Consider the following 25,182-nt stretch of genomic DNA (forward strand, 5'->3'; position numbering starts at 1 on the left):
TGATGTGTGTGAATCTGCTTGATGTTGCAGACATGATCCCTGAAAACGCTTTAGAGGAAATGACAAAGAACATGGACCCCAATCGGGTGATCATGGAGATGAAAGAAGTGCAGCTGAAGTGAGTTTTCTCTCTCTCGCCTTAAATAAGTAGGTCAAGCAGCATCAAACCAGGATGTAAAGGCTAATTATATATATATCTATTACATATACCTATCTATTCCTGCAGGTTGTCCCAGTTTCCAGCACTGGAGCTTGACAAGTTCCTAGAAGATGTGAGGTGAGAACTGTGATTAATGGATTTCTAACGCTCAGCGTTTACATTCATCCCAAAGGTGGTTCGTAGCTGCACTACTATTTTGTCTGCCGTTGTGAGAAAAGAATCTTTGCTCTTGTCCACGTGTAGGAACGGGATCTATCCGTTGACCGCGTTCGGAATGCCATGTCCGCAACAGCCCCAGCAAGAGACGGTGAAGTCCCCCATCGTCCCGCCCTCTGTGAAAACCCCTACACCAGAACCTGCAGAACTCGAAACTAGGAAGGTGAGTCACACGAGGTCACGGTACACTTTCAGGGTTAGACGCTCACCATCGCGATCACTAACGATAAAGATTTGTCTCGCTGTGCCCTGCCTGTAGGTGGCAGTAGACACGGATTCTGCATCGAACCGATATCTGATTCCCGGTGATATATTCAAACCGTAAACGCGACTCTGAAGTTTAGCCAAAGTCAACATTTAAAAAAAAAAGTTTCGATGCTTTGTCTTTTCTCTAAGGTGCTGCAGATGCAGTGCAACATTGAGCCTGTGGAGGAAGGAGCAAAACATCACGTGAGGCTTCCCCACAAACAGACACTGTTCATAACACGGCTTATACAACGTCTAATAAGTTGTTTCTTCTTCCTTGAACAGTTGACCCTTCTGCTAAAGCTGGAAGATAAGCTGAATAGACATTTGAGTTGTGATTTGGCACCAAGTAAGTAGCACATGGTTTGCACATACACTGGGGTTTGGATGCGTGTGAAGCATTTTTATTTGCATGAGACTGACAGAACTGATACAAGATTAGAGTATAAATCCACTAGGGCTGGATTTTTATTACGGATAATCTGATACCTTGCATGGAAACTCACGTTGCTTTCTTTTCACGTGCACGTCTTTGTGTGCAGATGAGAACGTACAGGAGCTGGCGGTGGAGCTGGTCCAGCTCGGCTTCATCAGCGAGGTAGGTGCTTTCAGCGCACTCGGCACTCGGCGGCGTAACGCGGAGATCTGATCTCATTTACATATTTGATTTGGATCAGATTTAAGGCGCATTCAGATCTGGTTACATCTTCATTTGAATAGCTTTTGATCACAAGCATGGTTCTACTCATTTATTTATTTTATAGGAGGTTTGACACAAGGCTCATGACTCGTAATGGTACTTTTTATTTGGTACAGTCCATACCTAAATGTGGCCAAAAGTATTGGGACACCCGACTTTTCCCACCCATACGTGGTTTGTATGTATAAACCACAAAGACCGAAGTTTACAGTTGTACAGGACGTCTTTGGATTGCGTCTGCGTGACATTTTCCCCTTCACTCGAACTAAAAAAAAAAATCTTATGCTCAGGTGTCGACAATCTTTTGTCCATATAGTGTACACTGGTAAACAAATAAGGTTCTTTCTTCTTCTTCCTCTTGGATTCGAGAACTAATCTCCATCCGCCGTTTTTGTGTGTCGCAGGGCGATCAGCCGCGTCTGACCACCGTGCTCGAGGAGGCCTTCTCGAAGTTCTACAGCCGTAACGGCACTCTGAATCCCGTTACCGTTTCATCGTAGCAAAGAGGTGAAGACGGGTGTCTCCGTTTCTCCGCCGCTCCTCATCCTCACCCACGGGACGGGACTCTAGCGCGCATTCGCTCGAAGGACTGGGCGGAAGTGGCTTTTTTTTTTTTTTTCGCAGGGAACGAATCAAGAGACTCGGAATCCGGCGCTTGCACGGCTATCCCTGCATTTCTGTCGTTCTTCACGCTGCTGTAGGTGGCGCCCGAAAACTGTCGCCTGACCTTCGTGTAGATTTATTTCTCTCTCTGTAGCCACCTGCTTCTCTGAGAAACAACGGTTATTGTTGAAGTCAGTATTACATGCTGTGTTCCTTTTTTTTTTTTTTTTATCGTCACGATTAATTAACAGTATCCCTTCTCTGGAATTGGGTTGAATATGTATAATTATTTTGGGTGGTTTATCATCAGAGCCCTTGTTTTAGAAGCAGGATATACGTGAGCCGATCTTCAAAACGAGACCGAACCCGCCGGTTATCGCCTTTATCAATTTCTTATGGCGCACCGTACGACCGCAGCGGGTATCGTTCGACTTTTTGAAGTCTTTTCTTTAATCGATTTAGGTCATACTATGAAACTGAAATGATTCGTAACCCTGTGGAAGATGCATCCCGAAGGTACGATTAGGTTTTCTGTTACAAACGCGCTGAAATGCGCTTAATATCCCGGTTTAAACGATTTCATAATCAGAGCGTCTTTGCTATAATTCTATATATTATATAATTAATTCACCTAAGACAATACTGTGAATGAGAGGGGATTTTATTTTATTTTTTCGACAATGGCTGGTAGGTTATTTATCATTTACATTCTACACATAAGGAATTAAGACGTGTTCCACTTTCTCAGCGTTTTAACGACTCTGTGAATGTATGATTTTCTTTCGTTTGCTGTATATTTTGACCGACGAGGTTTTGTTTGTTTTTTTAAATGTGTGTGTGTAACGATAGGGCACCCTCATCACCCCCTCCCCTCATCATTTTCTCATGTTGTTATGAAACGTGCCTTCTACAGACGAAAGTCTATTCCGGTTTGAAAAAGGCAGGCTCAATACGTTTTTCCCGCCGCTCGCTGTCTGGTTAAATATATATATACGTTCCGGGTTCATGCTTTCTACATGGGTTGTAGATCAGTCAAGCTAAAACGCCCGGCTGCAGAACGTGGGTTTTACAGACGTGTGTGTGTGTTACAGGAAAGTGGAAGGTTCTGAAAGTGTATAGACGTATAGCGGTTGTGGTTGCTGATGTTTTTGGAGGTAAAGCTGGAGAGGTCCTGTTTACTACTGGGTTGCACAATTGTAAAACACCCCCCCCACACACACACTCATACTGGATATTAAGACACTTGGGTTGTGATTGTGTTGGGCTTCAGAACATCTGAGCGTCACCGAGGTTGTATTACACGTATACGAGGAACTTCGATCGGTTGGTCAGCCAATCATTCGATCCAGTTCGATATCATGGCATTAATCACAAAATATGGAGATTTGATCAAACACGTTTCTCTTTCTCATCAATTTCATCCTTTATCCTCCTAAACACCTATGGGATGTTCTTTGTTCAGAAGCACATCACACTCTCGTGTCTGGAAATAAAATAAAAAAATAGTAATAATTCATTTTTTGGTGAGATAAAATGATGTTATTGTTCTACCTGAATCAAAACAAAAAAAGGGGGGCTGACTGCTTTTACAACCCACTTCTGTTCCTGTATCTTTTACAAAGCGCAAAATACAAAACGACACCGTTGCACCATTTCGTGATGATAAAGATGACACTTCTTCAAGTTTCCGAGTCTTTTTTTTGCATTAGGAACGAAACGAGCACAAAAAGTAGGGCGTTTGCATCCATCGGTTCACGCGAGCGCCGACTTGTTGTGCGTTATAGCAGCTATAAACATCCTTTCTCGCTTCAATCACACATCGGTGTTTCCCTCCTTTTAACGAGTGAAAATCTTTCATATGTTGGTGCGGAAACGCCGCTGTCTCAAGAAGACAAGTAGAAAAGCTCAGGTTAATTTAACACCATCAGGTCACACCTGATTCTAAACAAATCAGTAGCTGAGTAAAAGATCTTTTGCGATGACGAGGTCGAAAATTCTTCCTTTTATACAATATATATATGGCAGTGGTTTGATACGGATGAATCTATCGTTCATAAGACTTCAGTTTAAGTAGTTATTAGAATTGACGTGACTCAATTTGTACAAAATCTGGAGTTTGCCTTATGTCCATTGATTAAATGCAAACTAAACACTTTTCCTTGTGATATACACTACATGGACAGGTTTGTGGACACCATAAGATCAATGCTGTTTCACCATCCCTTTCCACCTTTAGTGCCCATTTGCTGTTCTGATAAGCTCTGCTCTTCTGGGAAGATGTTCCACAAGATTTTGTGGAGATTTGGTGAAGATTCATTCAGCTACACGAGTGTTAGTGATGAAGGTGAGGAGACCTGGGGTGCAGTCAGCATGAAAACATTCATCCCAAATAAGATCAATGTGGTTCAGTAGCTCTATAGCAGGAGATCTTCATGGGGCTGGAACAGGTTTGGGTTTTCTAGTTGAAGTGACTCCAACTTTGTGCTAGAAGAACCACATACGAAAAGGCATCGTGATACGTGTCCATAAATTATATTACTGAAATAAGGAGAAGAAATAGAAGGTCAGTTAAAGAGCGTTCAGAAGGGAAAAAAAGGGTGGGTTTTTTTTTTTTTTTTTTTTATTATTATTAATTGTTCCAAAAGATCTTGGAAGAAAACATTAGCCCTTGCACAAACGCACAATCAAAAAACATCAAAACTGAGCGTTAATTTGTTGACTCAGAAATCAGCATGCAGACCAAGACCATCGAATCTGTATCTCTTATTTCACGAGGGAGAAGGGGAGAAGGTACATCGAGGCAGAAAAATAAATATCTCATAAAAAACACCTCATCGACACGTTAAAATCGCGACAGGCCCCAAGACGTGAAAACGTACAAATTGAGAAGTCGTCGACTTCCTTTACAATGTGTATAATGTAAAAAGGAATACAAAACGGTACAAAGCACTTGAATATTCACATTACTGACATTAGGTATTGGCTTTTTATTGGTTGAATATTGTATTGAGGCACAACACGAGTCATTGAGCCTGATATTTCTTCTTCTTCTATGAAAATATTCGCCGACTCCGGCTGAGACTCGGGGGAGGGACGGGGGGTCAATTTGTCCGAAATGCTGTAGTTAAGATTTTTTTATTTTATTAATTTTTTTACGAAGTAAGTTCAGAATGAAAAATAATTCGCCTGTGTGGCTTCATTTTCTTCATTAGCACCACAAATCGGACGTGCAATCAGCATCGTGTCCTGTAGAACATCTGGCTCGGAGCCGTAAAACTCGCCGGGTCCGGGAGAAATTTCAGAAGTGTGTTCACTTTTATTCGGAGTGACAGGACAAACTGATTCGAAGTTCGAAACCGATTCCATTTTGCGTCATTTGTTGTGATTTTTTTATTTCTTCAGACACTGGTACATGAGCCCTCGTGGGTTCAGGACGTAGCGCTCCGAGTTGAGAAACTTGAGGTACTGTGGAGCGGTTGAGCGCGGAGCCACGTAGGACACGCCCGGAGATACGGCCATGACCTCGGCGATCTTCTGCTTCATCTCCTTGATCTCCTGGTCTTGCTTCAGGAGTTTAACTGCATGCAAACAAATACAAATAAAATGAGTGTCTCTGATTGTCGGACAAAAAGACATAATCTGCTTAATTTTGAAGAACATTGGGATTGACGGGACGAGATAAGATGAGCGAGGAGGAAGAATTAAATAAATTAAAGACATAAGAAATGAGGAGGGCTGGAGGGTAGGGACGAGATGAGAAGGGAGGAGGACTGGAGGGTAGGGACGAGATGAGAAGGGAGGAGGACTGGAGGGTAGGGACGAGATGAGATGAGAAGGGAGGAGGACTGGAGGGTAGGGACGAGATGAGGAGGGTAGGGATGAGATGAGAAGAAAGGACTGGAGGGTAGGGACGAGGACTGGAGGGTAGGGACGAAATGAGATGAGATGAGATGAGAAGGGAGGAGGACTGGAGGGTAGAGATGATATGAGAAGGGAGGACTGGAGGGTAGGGATGAGATGAGAAGGGGGGAGGACTGGAGGGTAGGGACGAGATGAGAAGGGAGGTGGGCTGGAGGGTAGGGACGAGATGAGAAGGGAGGACTGGAGGGTAGGAATGAGATGAGAAGGGAGGAGGACTGGAGGGTAGGGACGAGATGAGATGAGAAGGGAGGAGGACTGGAGGGTAGGGACGAGATGAGATGAGAAGGGAGGAGGACTGGAGGGTAGGGACGAGATGAGATGAGAAGGGAGGAGGACTGGAGGGTAGGGACGAGATGAGAAGGGAGGAGGACTGGAGGGTAGGGACGAGATGAGAAGGGAGGAGGACTGGAGGGTAGGGACGAGATGAGAAGGGAGGAGGACTGGAGGGTAGGGACGAGATGAGAAGGGAGGACTGGAGGGTAGGGACGAGGACTGGAGGGTAGGGACGAAATGAGATGAGAAGGGAGGAGGACTGGAAGGTAGGGATGATATGAGAAGGGAGGACTGGAGGGTAGGGATGAAATGAGATGAGAAGGGAGGAGGACTGGAGGGTAGGGACGAGATGAGAAGGGAGGAGGGCTGGAGGGTAGGGACGAGATGAGAAGGGAGGACTGGAGGGTAGGGACGAGGACTGGAGGGTAGGGATGAGATGAGAAGAAAGGACTGGAGGGTAGGGACGAGGACTGGAGGGTAGGGACGAAATGAGATGAGATGAGATGAGAAGGGAGGAGGACTGGAGGGTAGAGATGATATGAGAAGGGAGGACTGGAGGGTAGGGATGAGATGAGAAGGGGGGAGGACTGGAGGGTAGGGACGAGATGAGAAGGGAGGTGGGCTGGAGGGTAGGGACGAGATGAGAAGGGAGGACTGGAGGGTAGGGATGAGATGAGATAAGATGAGAAGGGAGGAGGACTGGAGGGTAGGGACGAGATGAGAAGGGAGGTGGACTGGAAGGTAGGGACAAGATGAGATGAGAAGAGAGGAGGACTGGAGGGTAGGGACAAGATGAGAAGGGAGTAGGACTGGAGGGTAGGGACGAGATGAGAAGGGAGGAGGACTGGAGGGTAGGGACGAGATAAGAAAGGGAGGAGGACTGGAGGGTAGGGACGAAATGAGATGAGATGAGAAGAGAGGAGGACTGGAGGGTAGGGATGATATGAGAAGGGAGGACTGGAGGGTAGGGATGAGATGAGATGAGAAGGGAGGAGGACTGGAGGGTAGGGACGAGATGAGAAGGGAGGTGGACTGGAAGGTAGGGACGAGATGAGATGAGAAGGGAGGAGGACTGGAGGGTAGGGACGAGATGAGAAGGGAGGAGGACTGGAGGGTAGGGACGAGATGAGATGAAAAGAAAGGAGGACTGGAGGGTAGGGACTAGATGAGAAGGGAGGAGGACTGCAGGGTAGGGACGAGATGAGAAGGGAGGAGGACTGGAGGGTAGGGACGAGATGGAAAGGGAGGAGGACTGGAGGGTAGGGACGAGGACTGGAGGGTAGGGACGAAATAAGATGAGATGAGAAGGGAGGAGGACTGGAGGGTAGGGATGAGATAAGAGAGGTTGAGGCTTGTGGGAAGAAAGGAGATGATAAAGGGGAGGTATGAGACAAGAAAGGAGGAAGATTGAAGAGAAGAGAAGAGAAAAAATAGGGGAGGTTGAATTAAAGGGGAAAAGATGCGAAATGAGGAGCATGGAAGGGCTGAGTTGAGAAACAAGAGGAGAATGAAGGGAGGGGATGAGGAGAAGGAGGATTGAAGCGATGGGAAGACAGGAGATGATCATTTTATACTTATGGACAGAGTCTCCAGATACGACGGTGATCTATGAGACATTCGTGTTTCGTGTGAGACACTCACCCTGTGCTATCTCCAACTGTCTCCTAGCGTCCCCCAGCGCTGAGAACAGGTCCAGTTTGAGACGTGTCTCTGCGCTCAAGTTGTACTCTAAATGCTGAGCTTTATCCTGCAGAGAGGAGAGAGCGGAGAGCAAGGCGTCGGCCTCCTGCTCCGTACACCTGTGTTTCTGCAGGGACTGAAAACAAGCAGGAACACGTTGTGAATGAGATCAGTGACAGAAGAAATCACATGCACAAACTAGTTTATCGTTTACTTCTGCCTGAAAACTATCCTGAATTTCATTCCTGTGCAACTTCAGTTCAGCGTAAGATGAAGGGGAGGAAGACTGAAGAGGAGGGAAAAGAGGATGATTGAAAAGATGGGAAGAGAAGTAGGAAGGATTGAAACGAATAGACAAGAATGGAGGAAAATAAAAGGAAAGCAAGGAGATAACAAATAAGAATGATTAAAGTGAAGAAAATAAAAAGGACTGTTAAAGCGATAAGATGAGGAAGGAGGGGGGGGAAGATAAATGAGGAGAATTGAAGAGAAAGTAGAAGAATGGAAGGGAAAGGAAGAGATAAGAAAGGAGGAGTATTGAATAAAAAGAAGAAATGAGATAAGAAAGGAGGAGGATTAAATGAAACGGAAGAGAAAGGGAGCGAATTCAAAGGAAGAGATGAGAAAGGAGGAGAATTGAAACAAAGGGAAGCACTGAGAAATGTGGAGGATTGAAGAGGTTAAGATCCCAACCCAGCCAATTCAGGGTAAAAATTATCAGGAATTTGAGGTCCTGTCATGATTGCTATCTTTTTTTTTGTCCACCAGATGTCCTCATTGTTCCGTCAGGCTGTTCTCCATGTTTGTTAGATTAATTATTGCCACGTGTGTTTAATTGTTTGCGTGTATTTTCTCTAGAGGAGACTTTTTGCCCGAGGTTTTGAGAAAATCTTTGTTTTTCCTTTTTTATTTTATTTTTATTGTGGATTTAAATTTTTGTTTTTGAATCAGTTGATTCAATGATTGAGCCACATTAGACCCAATCTCTCGCCTCAGTTCAACCCCAGTTCAAGCACCGTTCCTGACAAAAAAAAAAAAAAAAAAAACAAGCCAAGGAACCGAAACCCAGGGAGAAAAAATACATCTTCTTCTTTCGGCTTCTCCCATTAGGGGGCGCCACAGCGGATCATCCGTCTCCATACCCCTCTGTCCTCTACAGCTGCCTCTCTCAACCAAACTACCTGCATGTTTTCCCTCACCACACCCATAAACCTCCTCCTTGGCCTTCCTCTTTTCCTCCTTTCTGGTGGCTCCATCTTCAGCATTCTCCTACTGATATACCCCATGTCCAAACCATCTCAATCACACCTCCCTCACCTTGTCTCCAAAATGTACTACATGCGCTGTCCCTCTAATAAACTCGTTTCTGAACCTGTCCATCGTCGTCACTCCCAACAAAAACCTCAACATCTTCAGCTCTGCTACCTCCAGCTCCACCTCCTGTATTTTACTCAATGCCACTGTCTCTAATCCATACAACATCTCAGGTCTCACCACAGTCCTATAAACCTTCCCTTTTACTCTCACAGATACTCCTCTATCACAAATCACTCCTGCTATCACTCTTCTCCACCCACTCCACCCTGCCTGCACTCTTTTCTTCACTTCTCTAACACACTCTCCATTACTCTGCACTGTTGACCCCAGGTACCTGAACCCCGGTAACCTTCTCCACCTCTTCTCCCTGCAACCGCACCCCTCCACTGCCCTCCCTCTCATTCACACACATGTACTCTGTCTTACTCCTACTGACTTTCATTCCCCTTCTCTTCAACGTGTACCTCCACCTCTCCAGGCTCTTCTCAACCTGCTCCCTACTCTTACCACAAATCACAATATCATCCACAAACATCATAGTCCGGGGAGACTCCTGTCTGACCTCGTCCATCAACCTGTCTATCACCACTGCAAACAGGAAAGGGCTCAGAGCCGATCCTTGCTGCAGTCCAACCTCCACCTTGAACCAGTCTGTCGTTCCTACTACACACTTCACTGCTGTCACACTGTCCTCATACACCACCCTCACATACTTCTCTGACACACCAGACTTCCTAATACAATACCACAACTCCTCTTTCCACCCTGTCGTATGCTTTATCTAAATCCACAAATACACAATGCAACTCCTTCTGACCTTCTCTATACTTCTCCATCAACATCCTCAAAGCAAATAAGGCATCTGTGGTGCTCTTCCTCTGCATGAAACCATACTGTTGCTCACAGATGGTCACCTCTTCTCTCAGCCTGGCTTCCACTACTCTTTCCCATAACTTCATGGTGTGACTGATCATCTTAATTCCCCTGTAGTTACTGCAGGTCTGCAAATCTCCCTTATTCTTAAAGATCGGTACTAGAACACTAGTTCTCCAGTCCTCAGGCATCTTCTCACCTTCCAGAATCCTGTTAAACAAACTCCACTGTTAAAAACTCCACTGCATCTCTCCCTGCATCTCCATGCTTTTACAGGTATGTCATCTGGTCCAACCGACTTTCCACTCCTCCTCCTCCTCTTAATCGCTGCTCTCACTTCCTCCTTACTAATTCTATCCACTTCCTGCTTTACCATCTCCACACTATCCAACCTTCTCTTTTTATCATTTTCCTCGTTCATCAGCTGCTCAAAATACTCCCTCCATCTTCTCAACACAATTTCCTCACTAGTCAACACATTTCCCTCTCCATCCTTTATTGCTCTAACTTGCAGCACATTCTTCCCAGCTCGGTCCCTCTGCCTGGCCAATCGCTACAAATCCTTTTCTCCTTTCTTAGTGTCCAACCTCTCATACAGCTCCTCCTCATATGCCTTTTCCTTAGCTTTCGCCACATCCCTCTTTACCTGCTGCCGCATCTCCTTGTTCTCCTGCCTACTTTTCTCATCACTCTGTCGATCCCAATTATTGAACTCAGGTGGAGACAATCAGCCTTCAGTAGAACACACAAAGCAATACATGGGTGACATCTAGTGGTCAAGAAAAGGATTAAACGGAGGGAAAAAAATGGCGGAAGACTAATGCAGGTAGCTCAGTGGTTAAGATGTTTGACTTCTGATTGAAAGGTTGTGAGTTCATATCCCAGCACCAACAAGCTGCCACTGCTGGGCCCTTGAGGAAGGCCCTTAACGATGGGTTGCATGAGGTTGGAAAATATTCGCCGATTATGTGTTATGATAAAAGTGTTCAAAAATGGCCATACATTCGCCCTCGTGTCGTGTTTTATTTCCAATGCGGACGTAAGACAGGATTAGGGACGTCCATTTAAATGCAGGACATCATTTGCACACACAAACACACATTTAATCATACCTTAGAGATAATCATCAATTGACCAAACTTGTTTTTGCAAGGTGGAAAAAAAATGGAGAACACCGATGAAACCCAAAAGGACATGAAGAACTTCAAACCTTGAGCAAATTCATCACTAAAAAAGGATTTAGGTTCTTAATGAGGTGAGAAGGTTCTCATTATCTATGAAGCATACAAACTGTTGCGCTCAGTCGAACCTTAAGTCAAGACCGAAAGAGCAAGAGCACGAGGCAAACCAACCATGAATGAAACTCCTGCAAATGAAACCATCGATATTCCCAGATGTTTACCTCCACTTCTTCTTCTAGCGCTAGCACTCGATTGTCTTTCCCCTGATAGTCCAGCTGTAGCTGTTTGTACTCTGCGTCCAGATCTCGAGCTCTTTTTCTTAACAGCTGCGTCTCGCCGTGTTCCTGCCTAGTAGACGAGAGAAAACACAGCACGTGTGAGTCGACGTACAGCACCACGGCTTCATGAGCTGCTCCGAATCCTCAGTGTGAACCCCACATTATCATCTCATGTCTATCTTTTTGTCATTGGTAAGAAAAAAATGTACCGTAATTTCCGGACCATAAAGCGCACCCATATATAAGCCTGAATTTTACAAATATTTTTATTTTTAACATAAATAAGCCGCACCTGTCTATAAACCGCAGTGAAACTAATGAACTTTACACAGGCTTTAATGAAAGACACGTTACACATGGTGTAACGGGTGAAATGTGTTGCGATTTATTTAGGAGCAGAGCGGTATTTTGGGAACAGCCTGGCACAGCATTTTTCCGGTATTACTGCGTGTGTGCAAGACCGAGGAATATGTCCTTATTATTTTCTGATGCTCATTTCTAAGTTTCTTTAACTAACCCTTAACGCTGTTACCAAGAAAAATAAAAAAGCACGAGTTTTGGAAACCTGTCTGTGCTTATATGATTTCTGTTGTAACTGGAGTTAGCGAGCTTTTCCTTCACCCAGACTCAACGCGTTACAACGGCTTGTATCTAAACAGTAGCCGACCAAGAAAGTCATTGTTCACTGTCTTCCTCCTTCCTTTTACAACTATTTATCGCGAGAGTTTATTTTTTGGCATCATCGTGCGTTTAAAAAAAACTTTTTTTCTCCCGATGCCGTGCAGCTCAGAACACAGGTGAGATGCATTTTTTCGTTTCCGTTCGGAAATTTCATTGGTCTAATGTTATGGGGTTCAGTTTTTTGGCTTGAAGTTTGTGAAACCGGGAAAAACCCAGGAAAAATTCATAAATAAGCTGCTTCGTTGTTTAAGCTGCGGGGTTCCAGACGTGGGAAAAAAGTAGCGGCTTATAGTCTGAAAAATACGTTACATTTGCTCAAGCAGCTGCACTGCAGTATAAAAAAAAATCAGTCATTTCCAAAAATATTAGCACCCTTAAAATAAACGAATGGGAAACGAGTGGTGTAAATAAGTCGTCGTAGCAAAACAGGTTCATCTCACACGGAAAATACAAAAATGATATAACGTGTAACTGAAGTCAATTGATTCTAAAATGTCTCTTTTTTAAAATGCAAGAAGTGTCATAATTATTGGCGCCCCTGCAATCATCCATTTCCCAGTATTTAATATGAGGTGGTATGAAAAAGTTTCGAGACTATTTTGTAACACGCCAACAGATGGCAGCACACGGCCGCATGCACAGTCACAGGAAGCACCGTCCTTCGTAAGTCGGTGTGCCAAAAGACATGGTCCTTTCAATCGTACATTGAGACTATGTGTGCAAACTGAGCTCTCCTGAGTTTCTCGCTGGAAACAACATGATCTCACCCATCCAGGTGCTTCACACACTTAGAAAAGAAAACAATACTGGGAGCACTGTATTGCTCTGCAAGGGGACTATTCTTTTGAAGGTGATGTGTAAAGTAGATAGATGAAGTACTTCCTTGTAAACAGAGCGAGTCTCGAAACCTTTTGATACCTCCTCGTATGGGAATGAGGAATGTGTCCCCTCCAAAGAATATCTCCATACGTGTTCCATATTTGTTTCCTTACCTGTTTGATGCATTGCGTAGTAAAAAAGCTGCCTCGTCAAATTTCTGGGCCCGAGCTTCAACAAGTTGTTTTTCTACTGCTAATCTGCTCTCTGTCTCCGTTCTGACTTTCTTCTCCAGCATGGCACAACTCTGCTTGTCCTTCTGCCTGGATTTGGTCAGATACTGAAGCCTGGGGGGGGAAAAAAAGAAGTGAAGAAATGATGACAACTAAACAGATTAGTCATTAAACAGATAACACGGAGAGAACAATATGTTCTCATATGTTCTTTCAACCAGTCATAGTAGCTCAACATGTCATGACCTGGATCAGTGATGGAGAAACACAAGCAACAGTAAAAACATTTTTCCATTTTAACGACTAACATGGGAAATTCTTTGAACAGTAATTTAAAGAGAAAAGTAAATGCAGTATTAAGTTGTTAGACCTAAAATACAAATCTACTGTTATTTTTACAGCATTTAGCAGAAACCTTTATCCATAGCAACCCACAACGAACTCATATAGCAGTTAAGAGTTATGTAATGCTGGAATTTAACCTCAGGATCTAGTAATCAGAAGTCCAACATTATATCCATTGAGCTACCAATGATCATGTTCTTTAATGATAAGTTTTCACACTGTGTTGTTGCAAACATCTAAAAGTTCACGTGAACTCATTTGCACTCACTTGTTGTGCAGAAGTTCGTTGGCGTGTCTGAGCAGCGAGACTTCAGGCCGCAGGCTGTTCTCGCTGTTGGTGAGGTTACAGACGTGACTGCGTAACTCCTGCTCGTTCTGTCTGCTTGTCTGCAGCTCCACCTTCAGCTTCCTCATCTCTTGCTCCAACCTGCAGATGTAGATCATGTTCTCATTTACTGCATTGCCACATTATATAAGTCAATCAATTTCGAAGATATAAATGTTGATAATTTGCACACGAGGAACCTCTTTTTAAAGGTGTAAAGATAAAAAAAAAAAAGATATATTTGATATAATATCTAAAATCCAAAGTGTGGATGCAATTCATTCATAGAAAACTATATTTATGATATTGAGATGTACACTATATGAACAAGAAGAAGATTAATATGTGCTTTCTGAACATCCCATTCCACATTCATTTCCCATTTAGCTGTTTTAAGAACCTCCACTCTTCTGGGAAGATGTTCCACTAGATTTTGTGGAGATTCATTCAGCTACAATGGTGTTAGTAAAGTCAGGTAGTGATGTAGGTGAGAAGGTGAGGAGGCCTGGGGTGCAGTCAGAGCTCACATTCATCCTAAAGATGTTTAAGAACTCTAGAGCAGAAGATCCACTCCAACCATGTAAATTATATCTTCATGCAGCTGGCTTTGTGCACTGGGACATTTTACTGCTGGAACAGGTTTGGGTCTTCTAGTTCAAGTGAGGGGGAAATTTCATGCTACTGTACAATTGTGAGCTTCAGACTTCGTGGTAACAGTTTGTTGAAGAACCACAATACTTTTTTTTCCATTCAGGATATGAATAGAAAGTGAAGCTCTATACTGGGGTTAGTACTCACTATAATATACTCACATAACTGCACAGCCCTGTTTTCACTCCTCATATAACAATACCTCAGATAATTTATATAAATATACATCTGATTCCAAATCACGCTCTTTTAGTTTTATGTCGTCTATACAATGTAGCAGGGGTGAGGGCCATGCTCAAGGGCCCAGCAGGGACAGCTTAGTGGTGCTGGGTTATAAACTAATGACCTTCCGATCAGAGGTTTAACAACAACTGATGTACCTAAAGATTATGGTGTGAGATTAATACCAGGCATATAACCTCAAACATGGAGTAATAATTAATAAAACAAGGGAACTGATACAAGAAGTGAGGTGTAAACAGACATATGAGGAAACACACTGATGAAAATCCAAACAAAGGCACATGACGTGGAGAAGATTAGATTAGATTAGATTAGATTAGATTAGATTCAATCTAATCTAATCAAAAGAGTAATCTAAGCAAAACCATTAATCGAATTTGTGACAATTTTAGGGTTAATATAGTTGTGTTTTTTTTTGGTTCTAATCCAGAAAAATAAACTTTTTGTTCCATAAAGTACGTTTTTTGTTTTCTTGCATAATAAATCCCTGTTTTGTCGGTGCCTGTCAGATCACATCCAGTTCCTTTGATCTCCAAATCCCAACACCCTGTTAAGATCCAATGACGATGGATTTGGACTGTATTTAATATAAACAGTAACATATTCCTGCAGTTGCAATGAACAGTTTTTGCACTCCAGCAGGGAACAGTTGGTAACTTCAACAGCTCTAACTACAGTGAACATTCAGTGTCACCTAGATGAAGATGGGTTCCATTTTGAGGCTGGTTCCTCTCAAAGTTTCCCACTAGGAAAACTTTGGGATCAAAGTATAGGGACTAAATTCTAAAGCAAAAAAATATAGTCGTATTCTATTTAGTTCTGTCCAAATGCTTTGGGATGATGTTCTTTGTATACCAATAACATTGAATGGAACTGAATTGAACAACGATTGCGACCTCCAATTATGGCCGCTATGAACTCCATGTTCCCCAACAACCCACACACACATACACACGTACACACTTTCCCGCATTGCCCATAGGATTCTTTCACACTTCGCATAATTTATACTGAAACCGATTGATTCGAACCATGTTTTTGCCTGCCATTTTGGATTTGATTGCTTGGATTAACTGTTTGATGGAAGATTATTTCTCCACAGAGTTCCCCCCATCTGTCATGAAACTAACATGTGCAGAAAAAACAGACAGTGACAAAATAACCACAAAAACAAACAAAAAAAACCCCCAAGTCACCACCAAGCTACCGATCATACATTTTAAGTCAATGGAGTGGGCATTGGTGGCAGCCATATTTGAAGGCCATATCTAAAGGTTGTTGGGATCTGGAGTTCCCACCTGGCTGTGCTGCAGTATAAATATCTGATAATCTTACTTAGAGATCTGCTCAGCATGAGGATTGTTAAGCCCCTGGATATTTGCGCTCCGCTCTCCCACTTCTCCGTTGAAGCTGATGGCTTTTGAGTTTTTAACTTTCTTCTCCGGTTTGCTCGGGACAATGTTCACCGAGCTCCTTTGCACTTTCGCTTGGGGACCTCTGGAGACTCTAGAAGCTTTCACGCTTTGCTCCTCGTGAGGCAGGTGTTCGTGAGCGTCGGAAAGCTGCGTCGAATGCCCGGAACGCGTTTCGGCGTTTCCGTGCTGCTTAGATCCCTGAGGGTTCGGCTCTCGTATCCTGCCGTCCCCTGCATCTCTGTCCGTCCTTCCTTGCAGCCTGTGGAGTTGGAGACAGTCCTCGTGGTCCTGCTTATCCTCTAATATGACGGCGTCGTTCTGACACGTGTATTGCATCGGTGCTGGTTTGTTTCTCCATTTGGATTCTGGTGGAATAATATTGCTATTAAAGCTCTATTTTGATAGAAGTAACGAATGCATAAGTGAATAAACTGCTTGCCTTCCAACCCGGGTTTCGGGTAAAGTTGTGTGTACGGAGGTAGAGGATGTTGCAGGAGATGCATATGCAAGTCGCTCTCGTTCTGTACGGCTTTTTGTGTGCGAAGTTTCAAGATGCCGGAGAAGTAGCATGTGGCATCGAATCCCATGTACACCAATGGATAGCCAATACTGCACAGGTGAAGAAGAACATTAATACTTTTTATGGGTATATATTTATAATGTGGGGAAAACCATTACACACACACACACACACACACACACACACACACACACACACACACACACACACACACACACACACACACACACACACAGCAGCTGTATTCTTGACTTCTGACTGCCTTTAGATTGTATTCCTTCATTCAGAAATGTTTTTGATTTAAATCATTTCATTGCATTTTAACTATAAATTAAAATCCCATGTATTTAAGAGAACAAGGACAAAGAAATCAATTTCAGACTCCACCACATTTTAAGAACAACTTGAACGGCCCTCAGATTCCATTCTATAGTATATTTATCTCTTTTCCATCGATATATTCGTTACTATTTCTTTTAGTCAACATCCTCTATCTGGCAAACATACACTTTAAAGAAATAAGCCGTCTTGCGTGAAGAATACGCACATTTTGAAACATGTATTCCGTCTTTCTTTACTCGATCTCCTCAGGATGTGAACGAAATCAAAAGATCAAAGGTGACAGTGGAACGTTAACGCCGAAGATCTTCTATATCGTCCCTTTCACATCGTTCCAAAAATTCTTGACTTCTTTACATTCAATCTACAACGATGAAGCTCTTAAACTTAAGCAAGCGTCAGTTAATATAATTCCTGCCATGATATTTTTCATGACTTTGAGTTATTTGGGTTTGTGGGGCTCTCGAACAACGTGGATGTAAAATCTGATCAACCATCAGTGGCTTCATCCAATGTTCTGCTTCATTCTAAGAAATTCATATGGATCAGGAAAAGCACAGGAAATGCCCACACATGTCCTCTTCTTACACTGTTATACAGTGTGAACCATTTACACACTCATTGCAGAACAACCCCACCCCTGTACCTGCCCCACCCCACACTGCCCCACACTGCCCCCCCGCACCACATTCCACATGTCTGCGATCTCTCAATACATTGCTTTAGTTTGTTTCATATTATTTATCATTTGTGGACATTTCATCTTAAGAAAAGACCACCAATGAAAATCCCTCGGAATTGGATGTTAGATCAGAAATCTTCTTCTTCTTCTGGCTGCTCCCATTAGGGGTCTCCACAGGGTATCATCCGTCTCCACACCCCCCTGTCCTCTACAACTGCCTCTTTCAAACCAACTACCTGCATGTCTTCCCTCACCACATCCATAAACCTCCTCCTTTGTCTTCCTCTTTTCCTCCTTCCTGGTGGCTCCATCCTCAGTTTTCTCCTACTGATATACCCCATGTCCCTCCCCTGCACATGTCCAAACCTCAATCTCACCTCCCTCACCTTGTCTCCAAAACGTCCTACATGCGCTGTCCCTCTAATAAACTCTTTTCTAATCCTGTCCATCGTCGTCACTCCAAACAAACATCTCAACATCTTCAGCTCTGCTACCTCCAGCTCCACCTCCTGTCTTTTACCCAATGCCACTGTCTCTAAAAGACGTTAGGAAATGAAATGAATAAATAATTCTTTTTTCTCTCTTTCTTTCTTGTGTGTGCTCAGCAGTGGTGGACAGTAAGAAGTAAATGTAATTACTAAAATAGTATTTTTGTGTCTCTGTCCTTTACTGAAGTTTTTCCAGCCATAATAAATCTTAATACTTTGGATACTTATGTACATTTAAAGGCAAATTTTTTCTCTCAAGTGAAAATTTAAAGGGACACTTTTACGTTAACTGGAGTCACATTTTACTACTCTGCTTTATCTACATGGTTTGTGTACTTCATCCATCACTGACTAATAGGCTGCATGAATCTACAGTCTGGAAGTGTAAATATGTTGTGGTTTATTTTAGAAAAATCCAATTCATGTAGAAGAAAATGGATTAAAGAATGAAAGAAATCTGACACACCAGTGTGCAGCAAAGAGGTGAGAGAGGTTGGCGTATGGATTCTTCAGGTCTCTCAGCCTGAGCGAGGTCTCCGTGTAGACGAGAAGAATCCATAAAGTCACAGTTGACAGGCAGATGCCTTTCTCTGAAAAGGAAACAGGAGAGAAATGAATCCAGGAAATTCGACGCCGCACATAGAAACTATAGAAACTGTAATAAAGTAAAAGGATTAGTGAAAACGAATTACGTTACTAATCAGATTTGTCAGGTTTCTGGTTACGAGGAGGTTCTCCTGCTTACCTGTGTGCCATATGTAGTTGAGTAACACGTATGTGCTGGCTGCAAAAAACAACCAGTGTAGTGGAACGAAGATTAAACAGAATATATCCAGCGTAAAGGCCGCACACACAAACACCATACAGATGGCCTGAGAAAGGAGACGAAAGATCAGTGAGATACTGAAGCATCGAGTGACGTGTGAAGATTGTTCATTGCCAGCTTGAAGATGTGAATTCAATTCATAAGAAATGCTCCAACCAAACGTCTGAATATCTCAGCAAAACCGATATTTAATTAATATATTATACTTTTTTTTATCCATTTATAGTCACATGCAATGTGGTGTTAAGTCCCTGTTTCGTAACGCTTTTGTTTGAATGGGTTACGAAAGAAGCGAGAACACAAAGCAAAACGATAGCTTCTAGTCCTTTTTATCCGTTTATAGTTACATCACAAGAGAGATTCTGTATGGAGGAGTGGTCTCAGATCCCTTGCCATGTATTCTCCAACCTCATCAGGCATTTTAGAAGAAGACTCAGAAATGTAATCTTAGCAAAATGAGGTAGCACAAGGGTGCCATTAATTGTGCCACAGATATATATATATATATATATATATATATATATATATATATATATATATATATATATTTTCCCCGAATTCGAAATTGTTCGATTTGCACAAGAGTATTTTTAAAAAGTTTTTGAAACAGAAGATCAAACAAAAATGTAAAGAATAGAAGATGATATTTCACAGGATTTCCAGGGTGGGGGGAGGGTGGGTGTTCAGATGGGGGTAAATATGACCAAATATGACCCAGTTTTTTTTGTTTACAGTTGAGTGGTGGAACATTCAAGGCTCAAGTCAGCTCTTGTTATGGTTTATTAAGACAATAAAATGCATCATCTATCATGTAATGCAGTATATAAGCTATAGCATGTAAACTTCTCTGTCCTGTGCAGATGTTGGAAAAGTGCTGACACTGGAGACTCCTTCCATAAATGTAGAATAAACCCTCTTGCTTACATGTCCGCCTCAGTGAGCTGTTGCTACGGAAACTTTTTGGGACAGAAAACAGAAAATGTTCTGTCTATTAGAAAGAGCGCGTTATAATAAACGTATTATCAGCGGAGTGACTGTCAGAGCTGCTGTTACAGAGAAATAATCAACATTTATGACATTATCCAGAGCGACTTATAACTGAGCCATTGAGGGTTTTGCTCAAGGGCCAGGCAATAGCACCTTGGTGGTGCTGGGATTTGAACTTGTGACCTTCTGCTACCACCTCAAACTTCCCAATCAGAATCAGGAGTCTGGCAGAACTGATGTATAAAGCGCTAATGACGCAATCTGGAGATGATCACTAATGAATTCACTTCACATCTATGAGAAATACAGTGGCATCCATTAATATGGGTAAAAATGAGCAAAGAAATCAATGTAAAATTATTTTATGTTGAATGTTTGGATAAATGTGCAAAAATGCTTCACAATTATGGACATCAAACAATCGCATAAACAGCTGTGTAAAAAAAATATACAGTATATTATTTTGTATACATTTTTTCCCCTGCACCCTTCTGTATGGAGGAATGGTCTCAGATCCGGTTGGACAAATCGGATCTGAAGGTAGTGAGTTTAAATTCCAGCCACACCAAGCTGACATTCCTGGGCCCCTGAGCAGGGCCCTTAACCCTACGAATGCTGTAGATGTACGTTGCTCTGGATAACGCCGTCTGCCCAATGCTGAATGTGTAAAAGTAAACAAAATGTGTTCTCCATCCTCATCAGGTATTATAGAAGACTCAGAGCTGTGATGATGACAAAGGGATCTGAGATCATTTCTCCATACAGAATCTCTCCAGAGCCGAGGTCCATGCTGGTGGACTCGACTCTTCATTACATATTATTTTTTAATATAAAACTGTGCTTGCAATTATTTGCTATCCACAAGAGCAGTTATTATTGTGAGTAAAACTATAAAGACAATATTCAACTGAAGAGGAGAGTCCGCCAGCATGAACCTTGACATTTGAAGGATTCTGTATGGAGTCTCTGATCCTATTACCATGTGTTCTCCAAAAACATCAGGCATTAAAAAAGAAGAGCTGTGATACGTTTTACTTGTTGCATTTATTGTTTTTCTTTCATTTGCCTATTCAGTAATGTTGGGAAGCTGAAGGTCAGATATGATACAGCACCCCTGGAGCACAGACGGTTAAGGGCCTTGTTTAAGAGCCTAAAAATGGCAGATTGGCAATACTGGGGCTTAAACCCCCAACCTTCTGATCAGTAACCCAGAGTCTTAATCACTGACATTCTATATAAGGATATAATGATGTGCCTACCAGGCCGTGGCAGTGGAAAGTGGTGTAAACGGTGCCGAGGAAGAGCCAGCAAGGCCACAGGTACTCCAGCCTGAACTCGAGAATAAAGTCAGCCAAAAGCACCACGATCCACACGGTCATGAACTTCAGGAATGAGTACGCACTAGAACCAAACAAGGGAATAAGCAGACACAGTAAATAAATAAATAGAAAGCTGGAAAGGTTAAGGGAATTAACATGTAGTACATTCTTTAAAAAATCTCTTTTTAACGTTTTTGTAGCTTTTCGAAACTCTAAGGTGCATTGCATGTGTTTTTTTATTTCAAGATTTCATTTATGTACACAATAATCTGCCCCTGATTCATTAAGGCCCACCCTTTTTCGTGTTCCAAAAGACTTTTCCCACCCGTATGTGCTTCTTCCCCAAACTGTTACCACAAATCTGGAGGCAAACAACTGTATATTACACAAAGCCTGTGCACAAAGCCAGCTCCATGAATATATACGCATTCTCCAGGCCTCATCAACTCACCTAAACATCAGTACCTGAGATCACTTACACCCTCCTGTCTGAATGGATCTCCACAAATCTCCACAAAATCTAGTGGAACATCTTCCCAGAAGAGTGGATGTTATAATAACTGTGAATGGGGAATAAATGTGGAATGGGAATTTTAAAAAGAAGCACATAGCAATCGTATGATCAGGTGTGTATAGTGGGTGTAGTAAAAATTACACAAAGTGCACAAAATAATTCAGAAAAAAAAAAACTTCCTGCTGACTTTTTTGCTGATTATGTCTGAAATGCAGAGTTTTTCTGGATACTATGTAAATTCACTATCAATGCTGAAGTACCCTTCATTTACTGCATATCGTTCTATATATACACAGTATATAACACACACACACACACACACACACACACACACACACACACACACACACACACACACACACACACACACACAAGAGGATTTAAATCAATGTTGTATTTATAGTTTCTAACGAAGGCACCATGGTACACATTATAGACACGAATAATCAATAGAAATGTATAAATAAAATATTTGTATATTATAAATATGGACATAAATATAATTGTTTTGTGCAAATATTTAGATCTAATTTACATTAATTTTGATGTTGAACTTGATCGTTTATTTGTTTGTTCGTTAGAGGGCCATTTCGATAGATTTATAAACTTACCATGGATGATGAATATATAAAATTAAACAATATTAATCACTATAATCATACTCGTATTTTTGTTTTAGATTTTTAAACATAAATTGTGAGACAATGCAAAACAATTATTTATCATTCTAATTATTATCATTTATTTATTATTATTATTATTATTATTATTATATATTTTTATGATGATTAACATTATTATTATGATGATATTTTCTGAGTGTAATATACTATACTTTGTTTTATTTCTTTTATTTATTCATTATCATTTCCATGTGTTTTAAAGACAAGGTGAGGGAGGTGAGATTGAGGTTTGGACATGTGCAGAGGAGGGACATGGGGTATATCAGTAGGAGAATACTGAGGATGGAGCCACCAGGAAGGAGGAAAAGAGGAAGATCAAGGAGGAGGTTTATGGATGTGGTGAGGGAAGACATGCAGGTGGTTGTGGTGAAAGAGGCAGATGTAGAGGACAGGGGGGTATGGAGACGGATGATCAGCTGTGACGACCCCTAATGGGAGCAGCCGAAAGAAGAAGAAAAAGGAGATAATTTTTATGTGGATCCTTTGCCCCTGTGCCTTTACCGCCTTAGATGTTTTGCGAATGAGAAGAAAGCAAAATCAAAGCAGTGTGCGTGTGCGCGCGTGTGCGTGCGCGTGCGTGTTTTTCTTCATGACTGAGCGTGTTCATGTTTTCCTCCGAATTCCTGAGCTCAGGCTTTGCTTTGTTCCAGCGTGTAGAAGACGCGGCGGCGGCGGCGGCGGCAGTGACCGGAGCTCAGGCCGGAGCTCAGGCCGCGGTCAGGGCTGCAGTGAAGGCGCTGTGTAGCGGCGGCTCCGGCGCCTCTTTTGTTTCTCACTTCCTTTGTTCAGCATCCTTTTGTGTTCGGTTACCATGGCAACCTCTGATCTCATCACCTGAAGTGTTCTCTCTCGCTCTCTTTTTTTTGACGCGGCTATTTAAGGAACGGCGGAAAAGAAGACACGGAGAACGAACACACACACACACACACACACACACACACACACACACACACACACACACACACACACACACACACACACACACACACACACACACACACACACACACACACACACACACACACACACACACACACACACACACACACACACACACGGAGTTGGAGCAAATTTGGCACGAATCACCTGTTTGCGATGATTAGATAAAGGGGGAAACATAAATTACATAATTTCGGAGGGCGGTCAATGAAATACTGATTTTGTTTGGTTTGTTTGTTTCACAGCGAAACAACAATTGTGCGGACAACAAAACAAAACTCGCACTGGTTTTGAGGCGATAGTGCACGTTTTTATTGATTTTTTTAAAAGCCTTCATATATAATTTAATAATACATCACTTAGAACACAATAAATACAACATAATAAATTAAAATTTTATAAATAAAATGGAGTTGAATTGAATTATTTTACTGTTATATTTTACGAATTATATATATTTTTTTATTTTACTTTTTATTAATTATTTTATCATTTTAATTGTTCTTATGTATTATTTTAATTATATATATAATATATTAATTATATGTTTTCATTTAATATTATTTAATTTTTCATATATATATTTTATTTATATTATTTAATATATTTATTTTATTATTTATCTATAATATAAACGAGCAAATTATTATGGCAGACATTGAATTTTATTGGCAGTCTGGGAATTCTTATGACAATAATAATACAATATAATATAATATAATATAATATAATATAATATATATAATATAATATAATATAATATAATATAATATAATATAATAGAATATAATATATATAATATAATAAAATATAATATAATATAATATAATACAGGTGTGCTGCAGGGAGTTCAGGTATTTATTAGTCTATTAGTTATTGATTTGGTCATCAGTGAGGTAACTGCTCAGGCCTGATGATGATGGAGAAGAAGTAGATGATGATGGTGAGGAAGATGGTGTTGTTGTTTCAGCGGGGATGAATTTCTCTCTCGCGCGCGCGTGCCTGTGTTTTTGTGTGTGTGTGTGTGTGTGTGTGTGTGTGTGTGTGTGTGAGAAGGTGATGATATGGTGGTTGAGAAAAAAAAAAAACAGCCTTTGAACCACAACAATAACAAGATCATGAACAAAGCGCTGATGAGAAGCTGTTGGTGTTGGTGCTGGAAAATCAAAACCCACCTTTCTGAGATCTTCTCCGTCAGTCTGAGCTTCTTCATCTTCCGGAGCTTGGCCACGTCCAGGCAGCGCTTCTTCATCTTCTATCTGTCTGTGTTGTGTGTGTGAGAAGACAGTGCTGTCAGACTGGCCTCACTGATCCCTTAGAACCTGAGAAGACGCTTTGTGCGTGTGTGTGTGTGTGTGTGTGTGTGTGTGTGAGATGCTCCACGCCGCCACTGCTGCTGCTCAACAAAGGTGCAGCTACACGACTTCATCCCAAACTGCACAATCTTTCACTTAGGAGTATCCCTAAAGAGTACACACCACTTACCTTAACCTCACCAGTAGAGGGCGCCATATATGTCCTGAAACACACACACACTTCACTTCTGTTCTCCACCAGGAGGAAGTGTCCAGTGTGCGGTTTGGGACGGAACCGAGCCCATCAGCCCTCAAACAGTTAACAATAATTGTAGTAATCTTTAGACTGCAATTAATATGAACAGTTTGCATCAATGGCTTACTAACAGTTAGTCGTTTAAGTGTCCATCACTTGAAACTCAACAATGATGGA

General features: G+C 42.0%; 2 protein-coding genes across 2 annotated transcripts in view; one reads left to right on the plus strand and one right to left on the minus strand.

The window, feature by feature from the left end:
- Positions 1-3,608, plus strand: part of nrbp1 (nuclear receptor binding protein 1) — a 15,970-nt gene extending 12,362 nt beyond the window's left edge. The window contains exons 12-18 of the mRNA XM_083562673.1: positions 31-118; positions 227-277; positions 404-539; positions 773-826; positions 908-971; positions 1,165-1,220; positions 1,727-3,608. Of these exons, the coding sequence (XP_083418799.1) occupies positions 31-118; positions 227-277; positions 404-539; positions 773-826; positions 908-971; positions 1,165-1,220; positions 1,727-1,822 (545 nt within the window). The 3' untranslated portion in view covers positions 1,823-3,608. The remainder of the gene's footprint in view (positions 1-30; positions 119-226; positions 278-403; positions 540-772; positions 827-907; positions 972-1,164; positions 1,221-1,726) is intronic.
- Positions 3,007-24,914, minus strand: LOC310737903 (macoilin). Its single transcript, XM_083562653.1, has 11 exons — positions 24,630-24,914; positions 21,259-21,400; positions 18,932-19,058; positions 18,653-18,776; positions 16,597-16,766; positions 16,078-16,522; positions 13,792-13,950; positions 13,122-13,292; positions 11,392-11,518; positions 7,761-7,935; positions 3,007-5,503 (listed from the first exon to the last, which is right to left on the minus strand). The coding sequence occupies exons 1-11, from the start codon at positions 24,704-24,706 to the stop codon at positions 5,316-5,318; spliced, it is 1,905 nt and encodes a 634-aa protein (XP_083418779.1). The 5' UTR covers positions 24,707-24,914; the 3' UTR covers positions 3,007-5,315.
- Positions 24,915-25,182: the final 268 nt, after the last annotated feature.

The sequence above is a fragment of the Silurus aristotelis genome (genome assembly GCF_946808225.1).
Source record: "Silurus aristotelis genome assembly, chromosome: 15".
Lineage (NCBI taxonomy): Eukaryota > Metazoa > Chordata > Actinopteri > Siluriformes > Siluridae > Silurus > Silurus aristotelis.

What these genes read in the sequence shown, in the direction of transcription:
- LOC310737903 (XM_083562653.1), bottom strand. Translation starts at nt 24,706, where the DNA reads ATGAAGAAGCGCTGCCTGGACGTGGCCAAGCTCCGGAAGATGAAGAAG. An exon ending in CATGCTGAGCAGATCTCTAA is followed by an intron (nt 13,951 to 16,077) that starts GTAAGATTATCA and finishes CTACATCTGCAG; the next exon opens with GTTGGAGCAAGAGATGAGGA. An exon ending in CGCTAGAAGAAGAAGTGGAG is followed by an intron (nt 7,936 to 11,391) that starts GTAAACATCTGG and finishes GCTTGTTTTCAG; the next exon opens with TCCCTGCAGAAACACAGGTG.